The sequence below is a fragment of the Mirounga leonina genome, unplaced genomic scaffold (genome assembly GCF_011800145.1).
Source record: "Mirounga leonina isolate KUSES-001 unplaced genomic scaffold, KU_Mleo_1.0 Mir_454, whole genome shotgun sequence".
Lineage (NCBI taxonomy): Eukaryota > Metazoa > Chordata > Mammalia > Carnivora > Phocidae > Mirounga > Mirounga leonina.
Genome location: NW_023270763.1, coordinates 13,232,346 through 13,258,194, shown reverse-complemented (window position 1 = coordinate 13,258,194; position 25,849 = coordinate 13,232,346). Strand labels below are relative to the sequence as shown.

The window sequence follows — 25,849 nt, the reverse complement described above, 5'->3', positions numbered from 1 at the left end:
GGGACCACCGACACTTGGAAAATCACAAGTTGATATGAACCAAGAGGAATGACGTGATTGGGCTTTCGGCGAGAGCTTTACTATGGAAAAGCCTTTCCTGGCCATAAACAGATAATGAGAACATGATGTAATCTTGGCTAAAATTAGGTTTTAGTGTTACTCTGCTGGGAGATGTGAAAGGTGATAGATAAGAGGGGGAAAATGTTTTCCAAGTGGCTTTTAAAGGCGTCCAAATATAACCGCCTCCCACATCAGTCTATTAACAGGCACACTTGAGACATTTCCCTCTTCAAAAGGACTCTCAGAGAAAGCAGTGATGTGCTCTCAACCTCCTCCTTTGTAAGACAAGGTTTACGAGGGTCAGAGAAGATTTGAGCGCCCAGAGAACACTCCTCCTTATTAACAGGCCCCCTCCCCCCGCCTCCGTGCAGATTTGGGCCTCGTGCTTCTGCCATCGGTTGCTAGGGAAATGCCCCGGCTTGAAAACCCTAAGTCACTTCTAATAAATCTGGCTGAAGGTGCAGATCAGTCCACGGATAGGCACAGGGGTGGAAACGTGGAGGAATGTGGTCTTACTGCAGGGAGGACATCAGAGATGCCCCAAGTGGAGCCCTGCACCGATGAAGCGACCATATGACGAGGTGTACCTGGGTGCTGGCATGCTGGTGGATACCCTGGGCCACGGGGAAGGCCTGGGTGAGCCCCTCCCCTATCGACAGTAGGTTCCTACCCATGCCCTGGGGACATAAGATACCTCGGGGCAGCATGGTGGAGGAAGCCCTGGGGACCTGTGCTGGCCAGTGAGGAGGCCAGAAACGCCACACACCGCCTCCAAGCTGAAACTCGGAGAGGCATTCTAGGGTTCTGTCTCGACTCTTCTCCCTCGACCAAGAGAACGAGCCATTGGCATGACGGGGCTGCCGTTTTGGCCCGGGTCCCAGAATAAAGACGAGGAGGACCGCAGCTGGTCCCGCAGCTGACACTGAACCTTGTAAGCCCCTGCAGCGTGATGCACAGAAGCGGACGGACAGAGACCTTATGAACGGATGGGGAGAGACACCCCTCAGGAACCAGCCAGGATGGCCCCTCTTTGTTGTACTGCTGTACGCGGGTAACCAGGGGTCCCAACAAAAAAGCACATGAGACACGGGGGCTCCCCACCCTACGCTACACCAGGCAGAATAGTTATTTTTCAGTTCTGGGATTCAGTTAATGCTGTGAGGTTTGCTCGAATGGAAAATTCTGCTCATAGCGCCCACAGTGACCCCACAGGGCACCCCACGAAAGACTGGCTCCTTCCAGGCCTATCCACAGGCTTCAAGAGTTAGTAAGAAATCATTACTAGGAGGGGAACCAGAGGCGCGGCCCTACATGGCCGGCGCTCCACTCGGAGGTAAAATGAATCTCCAAACGCCAATTTCCGGGCCACCTTACATAATCAGGCCTTAGAATGCACTGTTCCGGTGAATCCAGGTAAGCTCAGCCAGCTGATGGAAGTCAAGTCTACGGGGTGGGGGTGTGGGGAGCGGTGCAGAAACCTCTGAATCAAGACCCAGAATGTGTCTGGTGGATTCACAAAGTGGGTCTGCAACTTAGAGCCCTTTCCACTTTCTTAAAGCACAGGCTGGGCGAGAAGGTGAAACACTTTGATGCCTGCCCCAGGCTAAATCAAAAGCAGCTGAGCCAAAGTTCAGGCACCACGAAATTAACGGCATCACTGTGGTACTCACTCCACCATAGGTTTAGGAATAAACCTGCGAGAATCCGAAATGCACAGAGGAAGATTACTTGAGTGGGAGTCAATCATCTCTCCACTGAAATTTCTGACATATCCTTATACGGTATATTCGCCCGATTCATAATTCACCGAAGTTGCTTCCTGAGCCTGAGCACTGCTGGGCTTTCCGAGTAATTGAGACAAATTTTGTTAAATAAATTCCAGGCAAGAGTGTATTTGACTTATGCACAGGAAAGGAAAGAATTCTTATGTAAGCCGCAAAACAATAGCGTTTTATCTTATCTGAGGAACTTATTGCCGCTTGCCTGTGTGTGTTTTACTGCCAAAATAAAATAAATTGAATCAGCTCACACATGATAACATGCTCTTTCCTAACTCATACTAATTGCTTGGCTAATTGATGTTTGTTGAACTTTCTCCATTTCATTGAGTGATTAGGTACAAAGCTAACAGTTGACATCTGTAGACGCTTAACTGGCGTCTGTAATTACTGTTAATGTTAAATAATTGTTAGTTAATTGGAGTGGTAACTGACTGAATAGAATCCAGATTGTGAGGCAAAAAGAAACCTAGTTAAATAAACATACATTTTCAGAGAAAACAACATTTTTCTGCACTTGTCAGAAACTAGAAAGAATCCAGAGGCCACGGGATGGCCACAGGCTTCCTGCGTGCAGGAAACTCTCCAGGCCCGGAGCTGACCCCTCTCCTTGAAAGTGTTACTAGAGCGGAGGCCCTTTGTCATAGAACTGCTCTCCTTGAAGACTCTCCAGAGCTGACTTGATATTTTTTATCCCGACAATTTACTAGGAGTGTGTCTGACTTCCTGACAACCAAATACCACAGTGTTGGCTAAACAAAACACTAAATATGAATGGACCGAAGGGAGGGGCCGGTCAGCATTCAAGCTTTGCGGGCCAATATTGCCAAGTATGAAGAAAATTCTTTCAGAGAACAGCGGCCATCCGTTCGATGAAGTACGTGAACAGATTTTTAGTGGACTCGAAAGTAAACAGAGTGGAGTTTGGTCATCTGACTGAAAGGAATGGATCTGTTACCGTATCATCTGCTCCAGCTCACGGGGGTGAGTGGGATCCAGGGATCTGGCCTACTTTTCGTCTGGAAGAGTGGCCTCACTGTCAAAGTTCTCTAAAGCTCTCCAAAACCACCATCGAGACCATTTTGCGTGCTCGGAGTATCTTCCACCCTTCCCTCAAATTCCAGGGACGGGATCCAATATTTACCCCGGATTTCCCCATTGTCCTCATCCACATACAAGTTCAGGGGAAGACCAGTCAACAGGCAATGGAAGGACATCCAGAGGGAAACACTATCGTCACAACATGGAGTATCTTTAGGTCCTTACTGGTTGGTTTCACACTCACTGGAGCAGGCATCTGTTTGCGAGAATTTTCAAGGAATAATTCTATACAACAGATTCTGTAACGTTAAGAGTCTGGCTCCTATAGGAAGGTCAATTTCCATAACAAAGGGGCTGATTGCGTGCTATATGCAGTGTGGGGTAGGAGGACCCCAACCACTCATAACTCCTTTGTCTGAATCAAGCACCAATTACCCTTCAATAGTATTTAATTTCCCACACGTCAGACATCTCTCTCTCCTAAAGACCCAGGAAATTGCTCTGAAACAGTACAAAGAAGGTCCGGAGAAAGAAAAAGGGACAGTCTATGTCCCTTATCTAGGATTTAAGACATAAAAACGCAACTAATTCACAGAGGCTGAAATTGGCTCAGTTTACTCTTCTGCACAGGGGAAATGTCCTTTCCATCATGTCCTCCTTACAACAGAACCCAAGACACCACAAGGAATTGTAAGATGGTTTCCATATGTTCATTATAACTGGGTTTCAAACTCTACGTCAATTTGTTCTTTTTAAAGAAAGGTATCCCCTGGTCGACTGTATTGTTTTCACTCAAAAAAGGAAGCACAGGATTATTTTAGGGAATGGGTTTTTCATAAGAGCCAATGGTGGCCCTGGAGGTAATAGAACTCTTTCTTATTTTTTTTCGTCACCAAACCAAGGAATTTCCCCTTTTATGTCTAAACATAATGCATGAGGTGAGATGGTCACCATTAAAGAATTTATTAGGTGCCCGGTTACTGAGCCTCATCACACGAAGCAGAATCCATCTCTAGTAAGTTTTTTCTCACCCCATCTTCTCGAATCTCCACCAATCTTTTTAGACAGGTTTTCTTTCTATGCTACTGGTAAAACCACACTGTCAAAAATACCCAAAGGCCCCACTAACTTCAAGGCTCCAACCTCATCTGTGTCCCCTGGAAAACCCTCAGTGCAAAATCAACCCCCAAAGCACAGGCTGTGTGTCCACTAGTCTGGTAGGGCCTGGAAAAGGAAAAACAGCTCTGGTCAGAGAGAGCTCAAGGGGGTCCCAGTGTTCCATCTGGTGCTCAGCACGGTGGGCTCGTGTCCACCAGAATTCCCCACAGCTGACCTGGGGTCAGGGTCTTACGGAGGAGGCTGGGTGGGTGCACCTTTGAGAGTCACATTTCGGTAGACCCTGGGTGCTCAGGGCAGGAGGGAGCATGGGATCCGGGGCCTGTCCCCACCTGGATCATTCTCCACTCTAGAACTTCAAAGACATCCATTAGGCTGGGCCCAGCTCTCTAACAGGTAGCTGGGGGGAGAGGTGGGGCCTTTCCCTGGAGGGCCCAACACTACAATGTGAGACGTAGGTGAAGGAGAGAAGGGGTGAGCAGGTCGTGGGGTGAAATCATCTCGTGGCCACCTCTCATCTGCTCTACCCGCCTTGGCTGCAGGCCAGATCCTAGAAAAGAGGACTCCAGGGCCAGAAGGGGCTGCGACTGCAAGCCTCTTGTCTTCCCCTAGCCTGGAACGTGGACCCACAGCAGGGCTGGTGTCCGGTAAACAGAGGGCTCCATTGAACCCCTGACTCCCAGAAAGGCCTTCCCTGCTTCTTTCCTCCTCAGGTGGCTCTGCCTTGGAGGACTTTCAGAGTTTGAAAGAGATGAGCCATCTTGGCCAGATGGTCACGTACAGCCAAGTCCTCATTTTCTGCATTTCTGCCTTCATGGCAAAGTGGTAAACCACCAAGGAGGAGGACCCAGAGGGGGTAGGAAAGGGTAATAAATACTGGCTGGAAACCCTGGGCTGATCTCAGGGTTCCTCTGAAGGATCCACAGTCCAGACTTCGGGGTATGAATCCTGTTGCTCCTACAGCAGTTCAACCAGCTAGATACAGACAAGAAGTTAGTCTCTCTGTGTGTATGTCTGTCTCCCTGGAAAAATTAATTTTTCTTTGGCAGATGGTTGAGTCACAAAGACAGAAGGATTCATAAAATTCACATGAACGTCCTGTAAACATTTAAACACATCAAGATTAAATAAGGCAACCACGACCTTGATTGAAGTTAAACTCTTTTTTTTTTTTTTTTTTTAATGTCTACAGCCCTACAACCTGCAATTTGGAGGCTCACCTCCCCACCTCTTCTGACACGGTCAGCTCTCACTGGGCGTGTGGCGTGTTCAAGCAACTGTCTGATTAATTTGCTTTACAATGGGAAATTAAAGGCATCAGAAGAAAGCAATGATTCGGATCACCTAAACACAAGAACATTACTAGTTCTCTATTAAACTGGACAGACTCTATACAATACAAGAAAAAGTCAAGATAAAAGCCACAGACGGAAGCGCCGTGTACCTGCTCTGTCTCAGCCCCTCCTGCTCCCTGACTAATTGTTTCATCCCCACCAGAGACCAGGAGGTTTTGCTATGGTTGACAATTCTCACCTAACGAGGCGAAATGGCTTACTGAAGCTCACAAACAGCCTGAGAGGACTTGAGTCGTGGCCCCTGCAGCTTCAGCTGGAGCTTCGCCCCCAGACTGCCCAGCCCCACATCAAAGCTGCGCACCCCCCTCCCACCACAATCAGCTTGTGAGATTAGCACTGCCCTCCCACGGCGAAATTTTATGGACCAAATCTGCCCTGCCACCAGGCTCAGCAGCATAATCTCACCAGCAGCTTAAACCCACGCTTCTCTAAGGCCAGAACATGGTGGGACTCCCAGGAGGGAGAGGTGATATGTAGCTTTAAACATCTGGAGGTGGAAGCATACACATGTCAGCTTCCCTGCACTCTTGTCAGGCTGTTCAATAAGCCGAAGCTCGAAGATTTCGCTAGTATTGCTTGTTACCTAGTATAAATTTGCCCTTTCTTAACAGTGCTTTTTATTGCTCTTGGCTAAGAATACTGGACAGAGACGGGAGACCTGACTCGCAGGCAGGCCTGCCGCCTTGCAGGGGAACTTGAACTTGATGTGCACCAAGCTGACAGTTCCTTGAAGGCCTTGTCAACTGCCCATCCAGTAAACCCTGCCACTACCCGGAGTAAAAACAGAGCAAAACCCACAAGCACATACCCTGCACACCTGTCTCGAAGCAATTATTGACATTATCACTACACAAGGAATCGCTTTTTGAAGTTGCTTTCCTGATATTTAGCAGTCTGAATACTAATCCCCTTAACAAAACTGTCCCCATGCTTTCCCCCCTCCCCTGCCCCCCTAATCTCCTCTCTCCAGGGAGGGCGGGGGCTGGGGACCAGTCAGTCGACTTTGCCGCACCTGGATTTGCATTGATGCCTCTCTTGTCATTCATGTTACCAACAGGAATTAGCATAAGGCATTAAGGGAAACTCTGGAGGAGAAAAGAAAGGCCATTTTGATGGAAATAAGGGGCAAAGGAATAATCTGCCATCAACTAAAATGCTTATTTGTGTATGGTTTCCCAAGCAAAGCTTAGAAAAAGCCTATGTTGATTTTAGTGTACACAAAGAAACCTTAATCCTTTCAAGGCAACTAAATCACCCCCAGAAAAGCAGCTCAGAAGAAAGGCACCCTGTCAGGGGGACGACTATTCACAACCAAATAGATGCCACAAATCACACTCTGTAAGTAAACAAAAATAAGAATGTGGGAAACGTTTGATTGGAAAGGGAAGGGGGGCAGAAGTGAGGGAGTTTGGGCCGTGGGGCAGGACTCATCAATCACTCTTCAACCTCCCTGAAGAGAGCCTTTCAGCTGGGTGAGGGCAGCGAGGGCCTGAACGCAGGTCCCAGGGCCAGCTCCCACTCTAGGGCTGATCCCAGAGAGGGGAAAGACATTCCAGAGCTTTTTAGAGCCACCGAGCAGAAGAAAGACGGGCAGCCTGAGGTCCCTGGGGGTGGGGTGGGGTGGGGTGGGGTGGGGACGGGTGGTCACTGAAACACCTAAGACCTTTTGGGGCCCTGTCCTGCTTCGTCTCCTCCTCCTCCATCTCCCCCCTTCTCCCACCCGGATCCACCAGCGTCTACCCCATCCTCTTCCCTCATCAAAATGAGCAATAAGCAATTAGGCATTTTTACAGATGAGCACTGTATGCGATGAACTGCACGTATCTTCCTTTATTGGGCTTTTAGCATTATGGATAACAAATTGATACAAACTTTCAGCCCATCAAAAAATACGATGAAATATAAAACTGGAATTCTCCATTATGCAATAAAAAAGATAAAAATTCAATGTAACAAAAATTCTGGGAGTAACAGCAATCACACAAGCACATACACCTCAAGGGAACTCTAAACATAATGTACTATTTAAAATTGCAGTTGGTTCAAATTCTGAAATAACCCAGGAGCTCAAAATAACTGCACTTGGAAATGCTAGCCACGGCGAACTATAGGAGGCCGAAGTGGTTTCGAATGTCTCCCCTTTACGAAGGAAGGCCCAACTCTGCTCAAGCGCTACCAAGAATCTTCCATGTAAGAACAGAACTGAAATTACCACAGAAAGCACACCTTTATTTAGCAATTACCATGCCAGCATCTCAATCAGGTTCTACGGTGAAGAGGAAAAGATCGAACAGTTTATGTAATTTATACCTTTCAAATTATACACCTTTGTATTGCCGGTGATTAGAGACTCCCTTACGTTTCATTATTTCCGACAACACGGCTACAAAGGAAAACTGCCCAGAAACCTATCAGCAATGATTTAAGAGAAGTTTTCCCTTTATGTACTGTTGTATCATTAGCCTCTCTTAGTCCGTATTGCAGTTTGGAAGAAATTAATGGGATAGCACATATTTAAATTTTGCCCTCTTGTTCGTTTATTAACTTTCCAGAAAGCCCACAGCAGAGTAAGGCTTGGTTTATGACCATAATACTGTGCATACTAAACACCAACTGGTTATTAGAGTCTGCAGAACAAATCAGCTATTTATAGCTCTCTGACTTCTGGGTAGTTGGTAAGTAACAATAAAGTTAAGGCATTTTGAGAACTATTATTCTCCATTACCGCTTCTTCCTACATTAAATTAAAGTCATAGAGATAGTAGTGATTTCTTAGTCAAATCAATTTAAATAAGGATTCGGTGTATTCTGTTAAAATAAACTGTTCTTTCATACATCACCGAAGCATACAGATTCTGTCTCCAGCAAAAACACAATATACGAACAGTGGCTCCAGAATGAAAAAAAGAAAGACCATTTGTTTTTTACTCTGACTTCCTAGGCAGTGACAATGAGACAAAAATCAAAACCAGCCATTGCTCGGAATTCAGGTGTCTTACCTTTGTTTACAATAACAGTATTGAAGAGTTTTTCAGAGCTGGCATCTGATGCCTGAAAAACAGGAAAGGGGAAAAAAATGTTATTGTGGTCATTGATTTGTCATCAGCATCATCACTACTATGATTTTAAATCATTTCACTACATTTTTAGAAAAGCCTGACAGGGAGAGCAGCAATTTCCCCCAACCGTCCACAAGGTGGTGCTCTTTGACTGCATGAGATAGACCTGCAGTGCAGCTATGTGCTGAGGGGAAAAATCTGATTTTAAAAAACGTGTCCTTATTAGACATATTATCTGTGCAAAACATATTTCTATGAGATGATACACAAAGCAATTCAGCTCATTCACATAATGATTTTGCAATTTCGTTGACAGATCATTATTTTGGAAAGGGTACTTTTTTTCCCCTTGATATGTACAGACAAGCCTATTTTTCAATTTTCTTTCACAAACCAGAAATGCCTATTATTTAACGCTAAGCCTTTCCTCACTAAAAAGTGCTGACTAGCACTTGCAGAAATTAATTTAAAGATTCGTCCTATGACCCCCGAGATCCCTGTTCCTTCTAGTAACCAGGATGACCTTGGTGTTGAAAAAGAAGCCAGCTGACCTGGCCCACAACCCAACACTATGCCTGCCATCAGCATTATATCCTTTCCATTTTCCAGAAATTGTGTCTGCTAATTATTACAGTGGCTCGAGGAAAGTGAAATAAGCCTGTTTAAACAGCAAGAGTAAAGCCAATGTAAATTATACACTCATGTGCTGGAAAATAAACACAAAGTTGGTTTGGAGGGAATGCTGCAATGTTGCAGAAGCACAGACTATTTCTAGAACTTCTAGATAATTTAAACAATTGAACTGAAAATCGGCATCCCCACCATATAATTTGAAGATGGATCTGCATTTAAAGTTACAATGGCGATGTTGTGTTTATGCTATTTTTGCTTTGCAACCCTTGTAAATCACTTGTCTTTCACACTTTATACACAGAGACCCGTGTTTTGACAAAGCAAAGCATAGAATGTTGAATAAATATAGAGGGAACTATAAGAAATACGGGGAGGGCTTATCTGAAGTACAGCATATTCTGACTCTGGGGCTGGCTTTTGGGGACAAAGAAGATACTCAGGTTAGCCTTTCTGTGCTATGTTGATGAAAAAGGTATTCTTGTGTATATCTGGCGAATGTGTTCTAGTCCTCGATGCAAGTGATACAGAGAGACATAAAATATTTTTATTATGAAGATTTTTTCCCTTTCTTTTCCTTCTAAGCTTCCTCCTGTAGGGGTGTTTTGGAAAATTAATGGATCAAGGGAAAAAAGGAATGGATGAGTAAAACAAGTGTGGGACTGCATATACATTTACGCATAAACAGTTTAAAATAAATCCTAGATAGCTTTTTAAAAATTTTTGCAGGAATGAAAAATATGCCAAAGGCCTTCCTGACATCTTAAAGATAATTGCATTAAATTGTATATGATAATAGCTTTTCATAAAAATAAGCCGCCAAAAAAAGTGTGGCTTGGGGAAGGAAACAAGATGTCCATTAAACAAATCAAGAAGATTGTTACAAAGGCAAAAATGACAGGAATAGTGTCGTTACATTGTGATACCAAGTGAGATTTCTAGGAATGGGAGTTTCTCTTGCTAAAAACTCGGAGATAAGAGTATTTCAGCTTTCTTGAGTGGAAAAAAGCATCTCTTAGTTCAAACCGGAAGAGCTCTGCTAAATTCATGGCTGAAAAAAAATTCCAGCTGATATATTTAAAAGAAAAAAAAAGCCCATGAATGAAATCATTTTAAAACTGAAATAATCTTGCAGATATGGGGATTGCTTATTAAGAGGAGTCTAATGATTAGGCCCAAAGAAACAGGAAAACAAACGACTGCACCCCAAATGCAGAAAACACGGGTAAGGAAAGGAAATGGCTCCCGACTGAGTTTTTATTTGCACTTGGGCTGTGTGTGCGTGTGCGTGACAGAGAGAGAGAGATCAAATAGGGCAGAGCTGCAGGTGAACAGGCCCTTTGGTTGTCTGAAACACCTCCTTGGGGCTGCTGCCTTTGTCGGCTCCACTGGGCTCCAGAGCACACCCTATTCTCAAGGAGGCGGCTAAGTGATCCCACTCTCTGAAGCGAACTTAGAGGATGTGATTATTATGATGCCAACCAGTAAGTTATTGAGGAAATAAGTCTGACGGGATATTCGGAGAGGCTTAGGAGCTTGCCTTCTAATAAAAGCTTTCTGAGCCCTTTAATTTTCTGAAACATGCCACAAAGCCTGAAAGGCTGGCTCTTACAACTGGGGAAGGGGCCCTCTCAAAAAGGCCTCCGCAGAAAAACACTCAAAACGACTGCAGTGGGACGCTGGCTAATCGTAAAAGGATTCTGGATCCGTTCTTTCTCCCACCCAGGTGGTCGAAACTATGGCGGACCACTGTCCTGAAAAGTCAGAAAAGAGCTACTTGGCCAAAGTCTAAAGTGGAAACTACAAGAAAATTCTTTACATTTCCTCCATGAACTTTCCAAATTCTTCTTCCCCCTTTCAAGCATTTGTGCAAATTATTTGGCTCCTTGGGTCTTAATCTTCAGGACGTTTTCTTTTTCAGGGTTTTTAGGGGAAAAGTCTGCAATTCCTTGCATTCCCTGGGCCATTTTCCTGGCTGATTTTTTTTTTTTTACTTTTATTGTTATTTCTTTTCACCAGGAACGTCTAATGGAAACATGGTGAGCGGAGAGTTAGCAGGCTAGTGGAGCTTTCCCGTCTGTCCTTCCCCCCCCCTTTTTTTTTTAAACACAGGGGTACCTTTACACGGTAAGGACTTCTAGATTTTACCCTCATTTCGTTTCATCCCCCTGGCTCGGTTTTGGAGGGTGAGGGCGGGAAGTGGCTGCATCTAAAAATGACAGAAAAACAAAGCTCTCTCTTGGCTGCTTTTTATTGGGGGGGGGGGGGGGAGATTTTTTTTTTTTAATACTAAAAAATTATTAGAGGCCGTAGTTGGTGTTTAGAGAAAAGTTAGTAAGTCAAAGAGACTGGAGGAAAGAGCGCGGAGAATGAGACAACGAATAAAAGGCTTCCGTGCAGACGGGGGTGGGACGCGGCCGCTCGGGTTCGGGGGCCCCCTTCATTCCCTCCGGCCGCAGGCCCCGGGGAGCCCTCCGCACCCGCACCTCGGGAAGAGGGGACTTCCCAACGAGAAACGAAAAGCCTCCTCGAAACTTAAGCGCGAGTTCTTTCAGCAGCTGCCGCCGAGCCCGAGCCCAGACCTGCTTTGGCTTCCCTGGGCCCCGCGTGCCGGCCGGGATCCCGACCTCCGAGCGGCAGCGCCACGGCGCTCCACGGCCTCCGGCCCGAGCGGGCGGCGGGCCCCGGCCCGGGTCAGCCGGAGCCCCTCGGGATGGGAGGCGCCGGGCCCGCTGAGCCGCCCCCCCGCCGGCCCTCCTGGGCACGACCGCGCCGCCGCTCCCCGGCCGAGGCCGGCCGGCCCACGGAGCAAAGTACAAAGGCGGGTGACCGGGCCGCGGAGGGGGGGCGGGCGGAGGGAGGAGGGGTGACGAAGGGGGGCCCGGGCGCGCCCGACGCGAGGCGCGCGCCCCTGCCACCCCGGCCCGCGGGCCCGGCCGCCGCAACAAAGACCCCCGACCCGGCCGCCTCCCTTCCGAGCGGGGCGGCGAGCGAGGGAGCCGCGCCCCCGGGGCTGCATTACCTGGTTGCAAAGGGCTAAGCGCTCCTGTCAGCCCCAAGTTCATGGTTTGGTTCCTTAGCAGGGCTCACGATGGGGGATCGGCAGAGACCAGGGTAAAAACCAGCCAAACACTCGAAGAGAAAACGCCCAACTCCGACCGGGCTGCGTCCGCAAATCTGCCCTCGGTTCCTCGCCAAAGTCTGAAAGCGGATGCGCGGGGCCCAAATCCGTACGAGGGCAGCAGCCGGCGGCGGCCGAGCGCCAGCGCCGCGCACACATCCAGCGCGGCCGAGGCCGGGCGCGGGCGGCGGGGGGGCGCCCGGTCCGCGCCCGCCCGCTGCCTCCGGGCCGCTCCTGCGGCGCGCGGGTCGGCCGGGCACGGCGGGGACCCGAGCAGCGTTCCGGGCGGGCCGGCGGCCGGGCGAGGCGGAGAGGAGCGGCCCGAGCCGCGGCCGCGGCGCGCGGAGCTAAGAGCGAGGCGGCGGCGGCGGCGACAGGACAAAGGAGACCATGTGCGGAGGGAGGGAGGAGGGAGAGGGAGGAGGAGGCGGAGGAGGGCGCGCGGCGGCGGCGGCTTCTCGCCGGCGGCCGCCTCGGGCTCCCCGACTGCCGGTCCCGCCTCTCCAGCAGCGCCGCGGCCCGACTCGTCCTGGTTCCGCCGCCGCCGCCGAGGCGCTCGAGGCGGACGCTCCGGGAGTCTTTATTCGGGGCCGATCTCGCCGGGCGCGGCGCCGGGCGGGCTGCGCGGGGCCGACGGCGCCTCCTGGCCGGAGCTCGCGGGCGGCGGGCGGGCGGCTGGAGCGCCCGGGGCTGGCTGGGCTCCGGCCCGCGCTGCGCTCGCGGGCGCCTGCCTCTCCCGCCGGCTCCCAGCTCAAGTGAATTCCATCGGCGGCCGCGCCGGCGCCGCGGGCTCCCAGGCTGGACGGGCGGCAGGAGGGGGCGGCGGCGGCGGCGGCGGCACGGGGGCCCCGCGCTCCGGACCTCGCTCCCCGACTGGGCCGAGCGCGCCTCCTCCGACGCTCGCAGCTCTCGGAGCGGGACTTCCTCGGCGCGCCGAGCCCGAGCCGCCGGCGCCGCCGCCCCTCCTCCGTCCCGCCCCGCGCGCCCCGCCCCTCGCCGCCCCTCCTCTCGGCCCCGGCGCCGGGGCGGCCCCGCGGGGGCGCAGTCCCCGGGCGCGACAGCGACAGCTGCCGCTTCCCCCCCGCGCCTCGGGCCCTGGGTCCCCACGGCTGCCTGCCCCGCGGGCGGGCGCGGCGGGAACTGCAACGCTCCTCGCCCTCCCCGCAGTCGCCGCTCCCAATATCGCGCCGCGGCAGGGAAAGGCCACTAGGCCCGCAGCCTGGGGTTGGCCTGAGACTAGGCCAGTCTCCGGGGCAAAGAACGGGCTCTCTGGGCGTTGTGCGGGCTTGCCGACAAAGCGATGTATTAAGTAGAGCGTCCGCACACAGTAGGTGCTCAATACAAAATAGTAAGTACGCTGTTGAAAATGAAGGGGGGGGGGGTCAGAGTCTAGCATTAGAACAAAAAGGTCTTCATCTAACCTCACTCCTACCATGATCACAGACTAAATGCAGTTGGGTAGGTCTTAGGGACAATCGAGCCCATGAACGGGCCATTTACAGACACACACCCCCCGCCAACCCCTTATTCTTGAAATCCACTGACACTTGTATGCCTCACAGCCACGAAAGTGGAGCCGGTCGGTTCCCAGGTCCACCAGATGTAGGGAAGGGATGAAGGCGATGCCACAGTCTCACTGAATGGGCAGCAATTACTATCACTCTAACAGTTATCACCACTGTGTACTCCAGTGGGTTGGGTCTGGAAAGGAGGGTGTGGGGGCTCAATGCCCATGAACTTGGCGCTGGGTGGATTCCCCTGTGCAACCCACTTCTGCCAGAGCATACCCAGCTCCCTTCTGTCTAGCCTGGTAGCCCCTCTCCAGAATTCTGGCCTCCTTACCCGCTTTACCCGCTCTCTTGACCACGGAGGCCCTGAAAAGGTACTAGGCCATACATGGGGGTGGGGAGACCCGCTGCAAACATCTGGAGTTTTAACTCCATGTCTGCAGCTTGGCGGGGCAGGAAAAGTTGCTGTGATTTTCCCAGCACGAGGGAAAAGAAAGGGACAAGCAAGGTCTAGCTCGCACCCCGGAGGGTTCTAGGGTGGAGTGGGCGCACCAGGGGGAGCGAGGGCAGCTTACAGGTCCCAATGTCCCTGCTACTGCCACTGTTACCTGGAGTGCAGCAGAGCAGAGAGGGAGGAACAGGGCTTGGGAGAGACGAACATCACATACAAATGCCATGGAGACTGGCTTCAGCACTAATGTCCCTTCCTCACCTCTTTGAAGTTCAACATCCATCACAGTTTGATTTCATGGCACTCCCGAAAAACCTCTCAAGGGGAAAGGGGGGGGGGGTGCTTGCTGGATGGCGTGTTTTTCTTTAACCTCTATACACAAGGAATTTAGAAATAAGGGGGTCTCTTCTCTCTCTAGCCTGACCCCCTCCCCAACTGGTAGCACTATGTGGTGTTTCTAAAGACTTTTTTTTTTTTTTAAGATAGGTAATAGCCATTTTTCTCTACCTCTACCCCCAAAGAAGTCAGAAGGAAGGGTGCCTGCCAAAGACATAAGTTTGGACTTGGATTTTCCAGTTGCTTATGAGGTGTCACAAAACCCAGCTGAGCCCCTCAGGCTAGGGGCATTCATTCTGAAGGTGTTTCTGCAGTAAGAAGATAGCTCAGAGGCAAACATTAAATTTTCAAGATAAGACATTAAAGTGTTGTTTCTTTTGGAGCAATCAGAATGGGACGGTTTTCTTGTCTTGTTGCTCTAATAAAATCAATATTACAGGGAAGAGATTGCCAGAGCTCCTGCCAGGTCCCCCACAGGGTAAACGGAGATGCACAAAAGCGTGGGGAAACTTAGCTGACCAACAAAAACAAGCACTTAGCCCTCCACAGAGCTTTTATCCGGCAGCCTTTCTGACACTTCACCATGCCTTGCATTAGATCGTCATCTCTGATTATCAAGATTAGACCTCAGAAAAGCCTGGGATAAATCCGCATGTGTCCCCGTCTTTTGATGATTTGTAATCAGGAGGAACGTGGAAATGCCAATGGCCAAGCCTCTCGAGAACGCACAGAACTGCCATGTGCGTGCTGTGTCCATATTCGGTCGCCCGGCGCCCACCTGTGACCCTGGCCCCGCCAGGCCACCACCACCACCGGGCTGGCTCCCTTCCTCAGCCTCTCCCCAGACACGTGGATGAGTCCGTTTTGATTGGTGTCCAGGTTGTTCTATTCCCCCTCCTTTCTGGAAGGGCAGGGATCAATGTCAACATTGGAAAGGAAGAGGTCCAGGACAGCGGCAGAAGTACGAAGAAGGAAGAAGGAAAGGAAAAAGAATGATCACCCAGGGTGGCTGGATCCCGGTCAGATGTCTGACTTTCAAGAATCCAGATTCATCACGTGGTGGTGGTGGTAGTTGTTTTTCCTTGAGAAACGTAGCTTCCCTTTATTGTAATTTTCATCTAAAGGTGACTGGCAGGGGCGCCTGGGTGGCTCAGTCAGTGGTAAAGCGTCCGACTCTTGCTTTCGGCTCAGGTCCTGATCTCCAGGAGACTGAGCCCTGAGTTGGGCTCCAAGCTCAGCGTGGAGTCGGCTTGAGATTCTCTCTCCCCCTCTGCCCCTCCCCCCAACTTGTGCGCACGCTCTCTCCCTAAAATAAATAAATCTTTAATAAAAGAAAAAAGGAAGCTGGCAGCCACTACGTTATATTCAGAAGGTTTAACATACAAAGCACTCATGGCTTCTTAACATCACTTTCCCCCCATGAGCCAGATCTAAGGGGGGGCAAATCTTTCAAGGTGGGTACCCTAACAATGATGCAGATAACAAGAATATGGACCCAACGGTCTTTCCAGCGTTAGATCAATTATTTCAGAAACAAAGCTGAATTTACAGCCAAACTTAAAAACAAACAAACACAGACTAATCCCAAGCAAAATGAGAATTCGGAGTCCTCTTTCTCAAGTCTCAAAATATAGCTAAAGATTTGTTTTTAAACTAATGGCAGTTCTTCTAAATCAATGTAAAATGGCAAAGTTTTGAAGCTTAAAATGTGATTTGATTCAATTTGTATCACAAATGACCAGACTGAGATTAAACATTTTTTTTGGTAAAATATTTCTTATAAATTCTGGCCTTCTGTGGAGCATGGTGACTCTTAGGGGTGGGGTGGAGGGAGTTTAAGAAAGAGAAAGAGGAAGTCTTTATGAAAATGTCCTCAAGCTTCTGTATTTTATTTTTAGTAAACTCTATGCCCAATGTGGGTCTCAAACTCACAAACCCCAAGATCAAGAGTCACATACTACACTGACCAAACCAGGCAGGCGCCCTTCGAGCTTCTATATTTTAAATTATGTGGTATAAGAAGACCACTAAAGACAAGTGATAACACATGATTCTGTCTTCAAATGGCCTTGGGAAAGAAGTCACCCGACCTGGGTTATTTGTGTTTCTAGGAGCTTGATCTTTTTAAATTCTAAAGCTCTTCAAGCGTTGGAAATACAAGTTTCTATCCATTCTTTGGGTAGAGGTTAAGAGCCAGCGTCTGGTTGACATCGTGACCCTGTTGTTTCTGAGCCAGGAGACCCTGGGAAATATCTCTTTACTCTCCATGCCTTAGTTTCTTCATCTTCATCTGAGGTATGAGGACAACAGTACCCACATGTCCAGGGTCGTTGTCCGTAACGACACCCGTCCCTTAGTAAGTGGCTCTGTGTGTTGATTCTCATGATTGAAGACGGCACTCTTTTTTGATTCCTGTGGAGGTCAACAAAACCAAAGTATATTCTAGTCCGGCCCCAATGGCCATTCTACTGGTCATGCCTTCTACTGGATTCTTTTGACGTGAACCACCACAACGATAATGAGAACCACCATGAGAACCACCACCTGAACATCAAAAATGAGGTAGCCCCACTCACACAGGCAAACAGTCTTTTCAGATGGAGACTGGATAGCTTGGGTCACTAAGAAGGCTGGTGGGTTGGGAACAATGTGGATCTTCTTGATAGATGATAAAATCCAATCTTGAGTCAAGCAAAACGCTATACGAGTTCACCAGGCTTCGAGATGTAATCCACCTCCTAATGGTGAGAGCTTCAACTTCTTCAAACGTAAAATAGTGTTCATCCCAATTATGTCATTTTGATGTGCTGAACTGTAATTTCTGACTTAAACAGGCCTACGCTGTGATCTGTGACTACAGGAATGGTTTCTTACTGGTGCGAAGGCATGTTTTGCTTTTTTTTTGTTCCTTTTCTTTGTGGGGGATACCCACCACCTCTCAATGCGATTTTAAATTCGGCCGTGGAGGACTAGGTCTCGCACATCTTTATTCACGCCAGACCACAGTAGCGGTATAAGGGACAGACAGGAGCCTGGAGCGCTCAGCACTTTATTATCTATTTGTCACCATATAATGCTAGCCTATTCCCCGTGATATGCCTTCTTTCCGAACCGACCTGGTTTCTTACGGACATAATTCACATCTTGGAATTTGTGGACCTGTCCGGTACCCAGCGCAGTACTGGGAGACCTCCCTCAATAGCCATCTGACGAGAGAGAATGAATAGGTGGCTGAGGTTTTCCCAGCCTGCTGGTAAGGCTGGGGGCGCCTGACAAGCGTGGGGGTACCTGATGAAGTGGAGGGAGACTCAGGGCAGAGGACACTGCTGAGAAGCCCAGAGGGACTTGCGGTTTGCCCGGGGGAGGGGATGGGGGTGGGGGGCTGCTCCTTCCCAATGGCAGGCGACCAAGAGTCCTCGCTTGGAGAACTGAAGTCAACAGGTTGCTCACCACCAGGAAGCAGGAAACGGCCCCGTTGCCAACATTGTCCTGCTTCCCACCTCTGTTGACTCCTGACATTACGCCTTCTGTGATGTCCAGCCCAGATTAAAACTCTTTCTGGGTCCTAGGGATTTGTCCTGCATCGGCCAATTCATTTTATTTATTTATTTTTTTTTTAAAAGATTTTATTTATTTATTTGAGAGAGAGAGAGCTCATGAGAGGGGAGAGGGTCAGAGGGAGAAGCAGACTCCCTGTTGAGCAGGAAGCCCGACGTGGGACTCGATCCCGGGACTCCAGGATCATGACCTGAGCCGAAGGCAGTTGCTTAACCAACTGAGCCACCCAGGCGCCCCGGCCAATTCATTTTAAACCGTAGATCATGATTGCCTCCCCTAGTGATGCATGGCTAGTCAACCTCGGGTGGCCCTAAGCCCCTCCGCTCTGTGCCCCCCCCACCCCTTCCGCATAGGCAATTTTAAAATGGAAGCTTCGTTACTTATCACTCTGAAAGGAGGCTACAGTATCTCATGCTCTTACTGTTGTAAAGCAAAAGCCTCTACCATTATAAGGCTGTGTTGTTACAGTTGATCACGGGGCTGCAACAAGAGGGAAGTAAATAAACTGAACTGGGTTAGTTTATGATGCATACTATTGAGATGCAGGGGGGAATAAATATTTTCCAAGTGTAGAAGTCAAGAAAAAGCATTTTACTTTCAAACTTCACAGTGCACTATAAACTACAAAGGGAAAAAAGTATGAGGTCCATAAACTATCTCTTACTTAACCACCAAATCTACATTAAAATATTAATATTCAGAATCTGACAATGCCACAAAGAAAGGCAATGAAGAATAAAAATAAATCCAGCCTCTGCTCATGTCGCCCAGGGGCATCTCATTTTTTGCTGAAGAGCATGAGATACGGATTCTGAGGCTGGGCCTTCCTGGCTCTCATCTGTGCTTTGGTCACCCCTTGGTGACACCATTCCATATTGGCAGGGGCTTGTCATCTGGGGTCTAGAGACCCGATCTGACATGGAGTCAAGGTTCTAACAAGTGTGTCCAGGACTTTCTTCACTGTACCATGTTCTGCCAACTGCATGACAGGGTGAGTCTTGATTCCTTACTCCCTTGGCCAAATCTGGAATTCCATATCCCCTCAGTGCTGAAATATGTCAGTTCTAGATCGAAGTCAAAATGAATTCAGATACCTACAATCTAGAGAGGTTCCAAGATCCAAAGGGTCATGGTCAGGTTGTCTCGGCTGCGCTAACAGAGGCAGGATATGTGAGTAGTTGACCTTCAGAGGTTTTGTAGTTTGAAAGGTGACTGACACCCTATATTAAGGTCATCTGCAAAAGTAATGTGAGAAATGCTGGCTGACTGCATGTCAGCATTTCTTTCCCTATAACCTTCTCTCAAGGGGTTTGCTCTTTTGCCCTGGGAAAATGTAACCTAAGGTATCGATAATCTTTAGGAGCCCGGAAATTCTGTTCTTCCACGTCTACTAATACACATGGACCTAACAAAGCTTTTGTGCTTTCGTTTTAGCTGCATTTGGTACTATCCTGACGGTCCAAATATTTATTCGCAGAAATTCTTGTTAGGCAAGAACACAACATTTGTTTCTACTGTTTCGGTGACTCATACAGTTGCTGGGGTACTATGTGGGCAGCTAGAATAGCAAAGAATTCCCTTGGTTTAGCTTCCCTGAAAACATTCCTGTTGATGAATGTTTCTGATTTTCACCCTTATTCTGGTCTTAGCTGTTCTCCCTGTCCCTTGCACACTGACAGCATGGAGTGGAGATGTCTGACGTGGCCATTACACAGTAGACTATCTCTGTGGCTTTATGAATCAAATGAGCAGAATTTGGGAATGGTCAAGGGCTGTGCAGACACCGGCTGCTGGGGATCAGATACTGCTGTTACTTAGGGTAAGGGCAAGCCTGCACGCCTACAAGGACCCATTAATTCCACTCTGGTCCTATATAATCTCCAACCATAGACCTCTTCTGCAAATTAATTAAATCAGCAATTGCTTCTGCTCCAAACTACAGGTTATCTTGGGGGTTTCCTTAGGGAAATACATTCAAGACAATGTCTGACATGTATTACCTGTTTCTTGGCTCACCTCTGGACATGGTCATTCCTTTAGGGGCTTACATTTTGGAGAGCAAAGATTCAATCCCTTAAAGGCCAGGACTGTGCCCTAACACCCCCACCCCACCCCCATCATCATTCTCTTTAACATCTACTACAGAATGCCTTGTGTGTAGTAGATGGTCAAGAAACAGTGGTTAGATCAATGAGTTAATGAATGAATGACCACATCTCTGCCAACGAAAAGAATGAAGACATTATCTCAAAAATAAACTATAAAGACCTTTCCACAAACTGCCACCAGTTTAGGATTTCACAGAACACAGAAACCCTCCATCATAAGGAAAACATGAGAACACACGTAAATTCTCTTGAAAATTGATTATTAATTAATCTGCCCATCGTTGTGGTAGCTACACTCTAAATTTGGCCTCTAATACCTCTGTATGTGCATGCTCTTCTCCCACGAGAAGGTGGAGTTTGCATCCTCTATCCTGGAATCTGGGCTGGACCTGCAACTCTCTCGACGTGTGGAACACAAAGGAAGTAAGGTTCTGGAGCTTCAGGGCTCAGGTGTTAAGAAGGCCCGGCAGCGTCTGCTTCTTTCCTCTTGACACCCGGTCACCATGTTGTGAGGAAGCCCAAGCAGACCCGCATGGAGAATTCAGGCCTCAGGACCAAAGACCTGGTTGAGTTCCCTGCCAAGGGCCCATAACAACTTGCCAACCATGTGGATAAACATCGTGGGTTTGGCTCCCCCAACCCAAGCTGAGCTTGCCTTAGCTGAGGCCATATGAACAGAGAAAAAGTGTCTCTGTAGAGCCCTGACCAAATGGCAAAACTGAGAACAAATGCATAAATGTGTTTTAAGTTATTAAATTTGTAGTCTGTTATAAAGCAATAGGCCAGTGAGACAACCATCTAGGTCACTCCCAACGTTTAGAAAAAGGAAGCAGGTGAGAACATGGCAGGATGAGATGAACCATGAGCATCACCTTTGCTTTCTTGCCTCTGTGAGGGAATGATGGGGACCCTGAGGTTAGAGGAGGAAGGCGACTGAAATAAAGATAAATAATGTCAATGCGAAAATCCTGAAATCAGAAAAATCTTGGCCAAAATACGGAAAAGTTTTCCATTTGATAAAGCAGAAGAAAACATAACACGACGACGTTAATGAAAGAATAAATCTGATCTCTCCCTTTCCTTTTGGAGGCTGCGAATGTTTGCAAAACTAAAAAGTCTTTCGTAATCCCTTCTTTTATCTAAAACAGATTGCAGTTTTAAGCACTGCCTCATGAAACTGCAGGTTCAAAGGAACCTGAAACCAAATTAGCATAAAATCTGGAATCCTCATTTCCACCAAATGCACAGCTGCCATCTGACAGCTCTTCTGTGATTTCAGGTTTCAAATAGAAACTGAAAGTAGCTGAGGTGGCAAAGGCCAGGGCTCCATGAGCCCTGGCTCGCTCCCTTCCACGAATTCACACGTTCGAGAGTCTCCCTAGAACCTGCGGATCTGAAATGCCCCCGCCATGTGGCTGTGTGCCCGACAAACCAGCAGGGAAGCGGGGACAGTTGGTAAGGAAGGCAGGTTGGGGGTTGCTCACATGATAGAAAGACTTTGCTACCACTTTCAGGGGTGTGAAATATTTATAAGTAAATTCACACAAATCAGAGTGAATCTGCTGGGGCGGGGTGGGGCAGGGCGGGAGGGAGAACACCCTTTCCCAGTTTTTACATCACAAATGCCAAGAAACCCACACTCCAGACACTGCTGTCTAACCACCAGCACGAATGCTGATTCCCTTGCATGATTCACTGAACACTTCCGGAGCTTCCTCTTTAGGTAATGACAACTCTGTGCCACTACATTTAATTCTGGAAAACCCAAGGGGGGCGGCTTTGCCTCCTGCTGAAATATCATCACCCCTGGGACAAAAAAGTCACACTTCTTTTATAGAAAAGGGGGGAAAACTAGTATGTATCCGATCCCCCTGAGGAGTACAGGTGCCGGGAGAGGATTTTCTCACCCCCTAGTAGAGAGGGTGGATTTGCCCTGAGCTGTCCCAAACTTCCTCCTCTGATCCCCCTATGATCAAGTACATGGATTCAAGTGACAGCTGGTGGGGCTACGACCATAGCACATGAAAAGCAGGCTGCAGCCGCACAGGAAGGAGAAGCACGGCTGCCCTCCCTTCCTTGCGTGCCTCTCCGTCCACCGCGCCCCACTCAGAGGCCATCTGCTCCCTCCCGAAGCTGGCCGTGGCCGTGGCCGTGGATGGGGCCGGCGCGATGGGGCGCGGAATTCACAGGGAGGCCAGTCCCGGGCTCACTTTCACCCAGGTCCGTGCCTCCTTTGAAGTTCCCCTACTGTTAGTGCACAACTTTTCCCATTCTCCAGGAGAAAAAAAATTTAGTGAGCATCTGGTATTTACACAGAATCTTAGAGCGAGTTGACGGATTTAATTACAAGTGTTAGTAAAACAGGAAAATTGTAGCCAGGCTTTCAAATAGCCACTCGCCTCTAAGGAACAAGACTTTTCCTTTGTGCTGCCCATAGAGAAGGCGAGTTATTTCCCAGCCAGGAGTTTTCTTGGAGAAGGGGCCGTCCGTGAAAAGACAGCTGTGGGCTGGTAGCTTTTATTTTAATGTGCGGTGCGGTGCGGTGCTGTCCTTCTTATACAAAGATCAAGCTTACAAACAACATTCAACGAGGCTGTATGCTCGGAGCTGTTTTTCTGTTTGCACTGCCGGTGATGGATTTTCTCTCTGTTACCAGTGCTCACTTACAGCTGACAACATGCATTTGTGAAATGACTGGCTGGGTTTAAAGGCACAACATAAGGCCAGGAAAATGACTGCAAATAACTGACCTACCCAAGGATTAGAGAACTGACCTGATCCTCACTGGCAGCAGGCTCTGGCGAGTTTTAATGACTGGTTGCAAGTCTACCGAAGAGCATCACACACAGGGAAGGCGAGGCTGCTGTGAGAGTACTGGACCAGATCGGCAAGGTCGGAAAACCCGGGTTTTTTTTTTTTTTTTTTAAAGATTTTATTTATTTATTTGACAGAGAGAGACACAGCGAGAGAGGGAACACAAGCAGGGGGAGTGGAAGAGGGAGAAGCAGGCTTCCCGCTGAGCAGGGACCCGATGCGGGGCTCGATCCCAGGACCCTGGGACCATGACCTGAGCCGAAGGCAGACGCTTAACGACTGAGCCACCCAGGCGCCCCAAAACCCGGGGTTTTAGAACAGGTTCCGTCCCCACTAAGTTGTGGCTTTGGGGCAAAGTCATGAAACCTTTTCTTTACCTTTAAAATGCCTAACAGGTTGGGACGAATAGTCTCTCTCTCTTGCTGTCTTCCAGTGTAAGATCTTGTGATTCTGTATGGTCTATGATCTAGATTATAAACAGAGAACAGTCTCTGTGCTGGAAGGTAACATCTTCCTCTTTCCATTTTCTTGGAGTTCACGTTATTAATATCTAAGTAGGACATACTGTTTGACTTATTTTTTTCCGGGGTTCCCACTCTCTTAGAATTTCCTGACAAATCAATGAAATTTCGAAGCATGCTCTGGTTTGCATTTAATCCTTCCAATGGGTGAGTACGATTTAACTTTCTCATCAAAACAGTCGGGGCTCAAGTGAGCCTCTCAAGCTCTGTGCCTCTGTCACCTGGTACCACGGGCCCATTAAACATATTTGTCAGCTTTACGTTTTAAAAGCAAAACCAAAAGGGTAAATGTGTCATCACATACTTTTTAATCTGAAAGCCACAGGGGAAGCAGTTCAGAAAGAGAGAAAGAAAGAAAGTACACCCTCCCCTAAGCCCCTCACACACACACACACACACACACACACACACACTCTCTCTCTCTCTCTCTCTCTCTCTCTCTCTCTCTCACTCACACACTCACACACAGACCCTCTCCCCGCCACCACACACACATCAGAACACCACCAAATGTGAAGCTGGGCTTTGTCTTCATCAGACCATTCCTGGCCAAGGCAATGTGCAGACCACATTGGGAACCAATTTAGTCATTTCTGACTTCTCAACAATCAAATAAAACAATAAATAGCCTGAACTGGGCTTGAAGGGGAGCAGGACCCACATGTATTCCCTATCAGGACTTTTTTTTCCCCCCTAACATGGAAGTTTGGCTTGAAAAGAACTTATTGCACAGACACATGTGGCCTCAATAGGATGGATCTTTAACTGACAAGACAGATTCCAGATTCAAGCACACTGTATCGGGATTTAAATCCTCAGAATTTGGTAATGGAAAGTTTGGGTCACATTAAGGGCTGTGGGATCCAGGAGTAAGATTTAGTTTTAAATTAGCCTCTTGAGCAGCCTGAGACCCCCCTAAGAAGCACCATATGTCTCAGATTGCAGCTTTTTCCTTCTCTCTTGGCACTTCCCTTTTGATGGACCAGAAAATCCCTGGATTCAGACTGCTTTCCTGTGTATTTAGTGTTGACTCCCATCCTTAGAATTGACTTTTTTTTTTTAGCTCTTTTAAAATGTTTCCCAACTTTTCAGTTTGAAAAGTCTCAAACTTCTAGAAAAGATGGAAGGATGGTCCGAACAACACCCAAACCCTCTTCATTTACGTGCCTCAACTGGTAACGTTTTGCCCCAATTAGTTTCTCTCTCATTACTCTTGAACTGTATTAAGACACACACGCCAAGGGGTGTCCATTTACTTATCTACTCCCTTAGGGTTTGTGTGGGAGAAAGGCAACCTTCCCCAGATTTCCTTCTGACACTTTCCTCGTGGTTGCTACTCTGAGTGGCCAGCATCTAAGACTCTGATTGGGTCATGTCTACTGGTGGACAGAGTCCCCGTGAATTGAACCCCCCGCCCCACAAGTGTGATTAGAAAGTCTGCACATGCTTGGTTCTTTCTGCTTCCAGGATTCGTGATGACTCCGCTCAGCTGAGGGGGCCTAAACATTGCTTTGGGCTTGGCGGTCAGTCAAGAGTGAAAGTGGGCTAAGGGAAAAGGAGAGGACCTGCTCTCCTGGGTAGCCGAAGGCATTTACTTATCTTGCACGGACTGCAGAGAGGCTCGTATGGGGGCAGTAGGCATTCACCCAACTAACCACATAGCATGGTATTTGACTTTCTTGTCATTGTTCTTCATCTGTATGATGGACAGGATACTGTACCTACTTCAGGGTCGCTGAGTTTTAAATGAGCTAGCACATAGTGAGCTCTCAGCAGATAGAGCTGGTACTGTCGTCCTTACTATTCCTTACAGGCCTTGCTCCCTCAGACACCCCTCTGAGGAAGAGCTGATAGGTGAGGTGAGATGTGGATGGACGTCTGGCCTCGTTAGCGTCTTAATCTCATCAGAGCCTTTCCTGAACTCCACCAGTGTGTGGCCTACTGTATGCTCCATTTTTGGACAGTATACTAAAAGCTGTTCATTCAGTAAGACCACTTTTACTGAGTATGGACTATGCGCCCCCCAAAACCACCCCAAACCAACCCGAATGAAATGTGTGACTTGCCCTTACAATGTAAGAGAGGCCAGAAGACAAACACACGGAACGAGAAGGCGGAACCTGACGGTGCCCTGGGAGCGCGTGGAGAACGGTGACTCGCAGGAAGAAGCATGCATCGCCAGGAGAAGGCAGTTGAGATGGGGTGGAGGTAAGATGAGGCGAGGAAGAAGAGGCAGGGAAGGGGGATAAAGCAGGGAGGTGAGGAGAGTTAAAACTTGGGCAGCCAGTCAAAATCAGGAATACAGCTGCAGGAGGAGGCTTGGTGGGGAACAAGACAGTGCTTGGGATGAGCTGAGTCTAAAATACCGTGAGCAAAGCCCAGCTGCGGGCAGG

General features: G+C 48.5%; 1 protein-coding gene across 2 annotated transcripts in view; it reads right to left on the bottom strand.

Annotated features, from left to right (window-relative positions):
- Positions 1-25,849, bottom strand: part of AUTS2 (activator of transcription and developmental regulator AUTS2) — a 1,121,250-nt gene that overhangs the window by 74,817 nt on the left and 1,020,584 nt on the right. For both annotated transcript variants that reach the window (XM_034988711.1, XM_034988712.1), the window contains exon 6: positions 8,350-8,401. In XM_034988711.1, the coding sequence (XP_034844602.1) occupies positions 8,350-8,401 (52 nt within the window). The remainder of the gene's footprint in view (positions 1-8,349; positions 8,402-25,849) is intronic.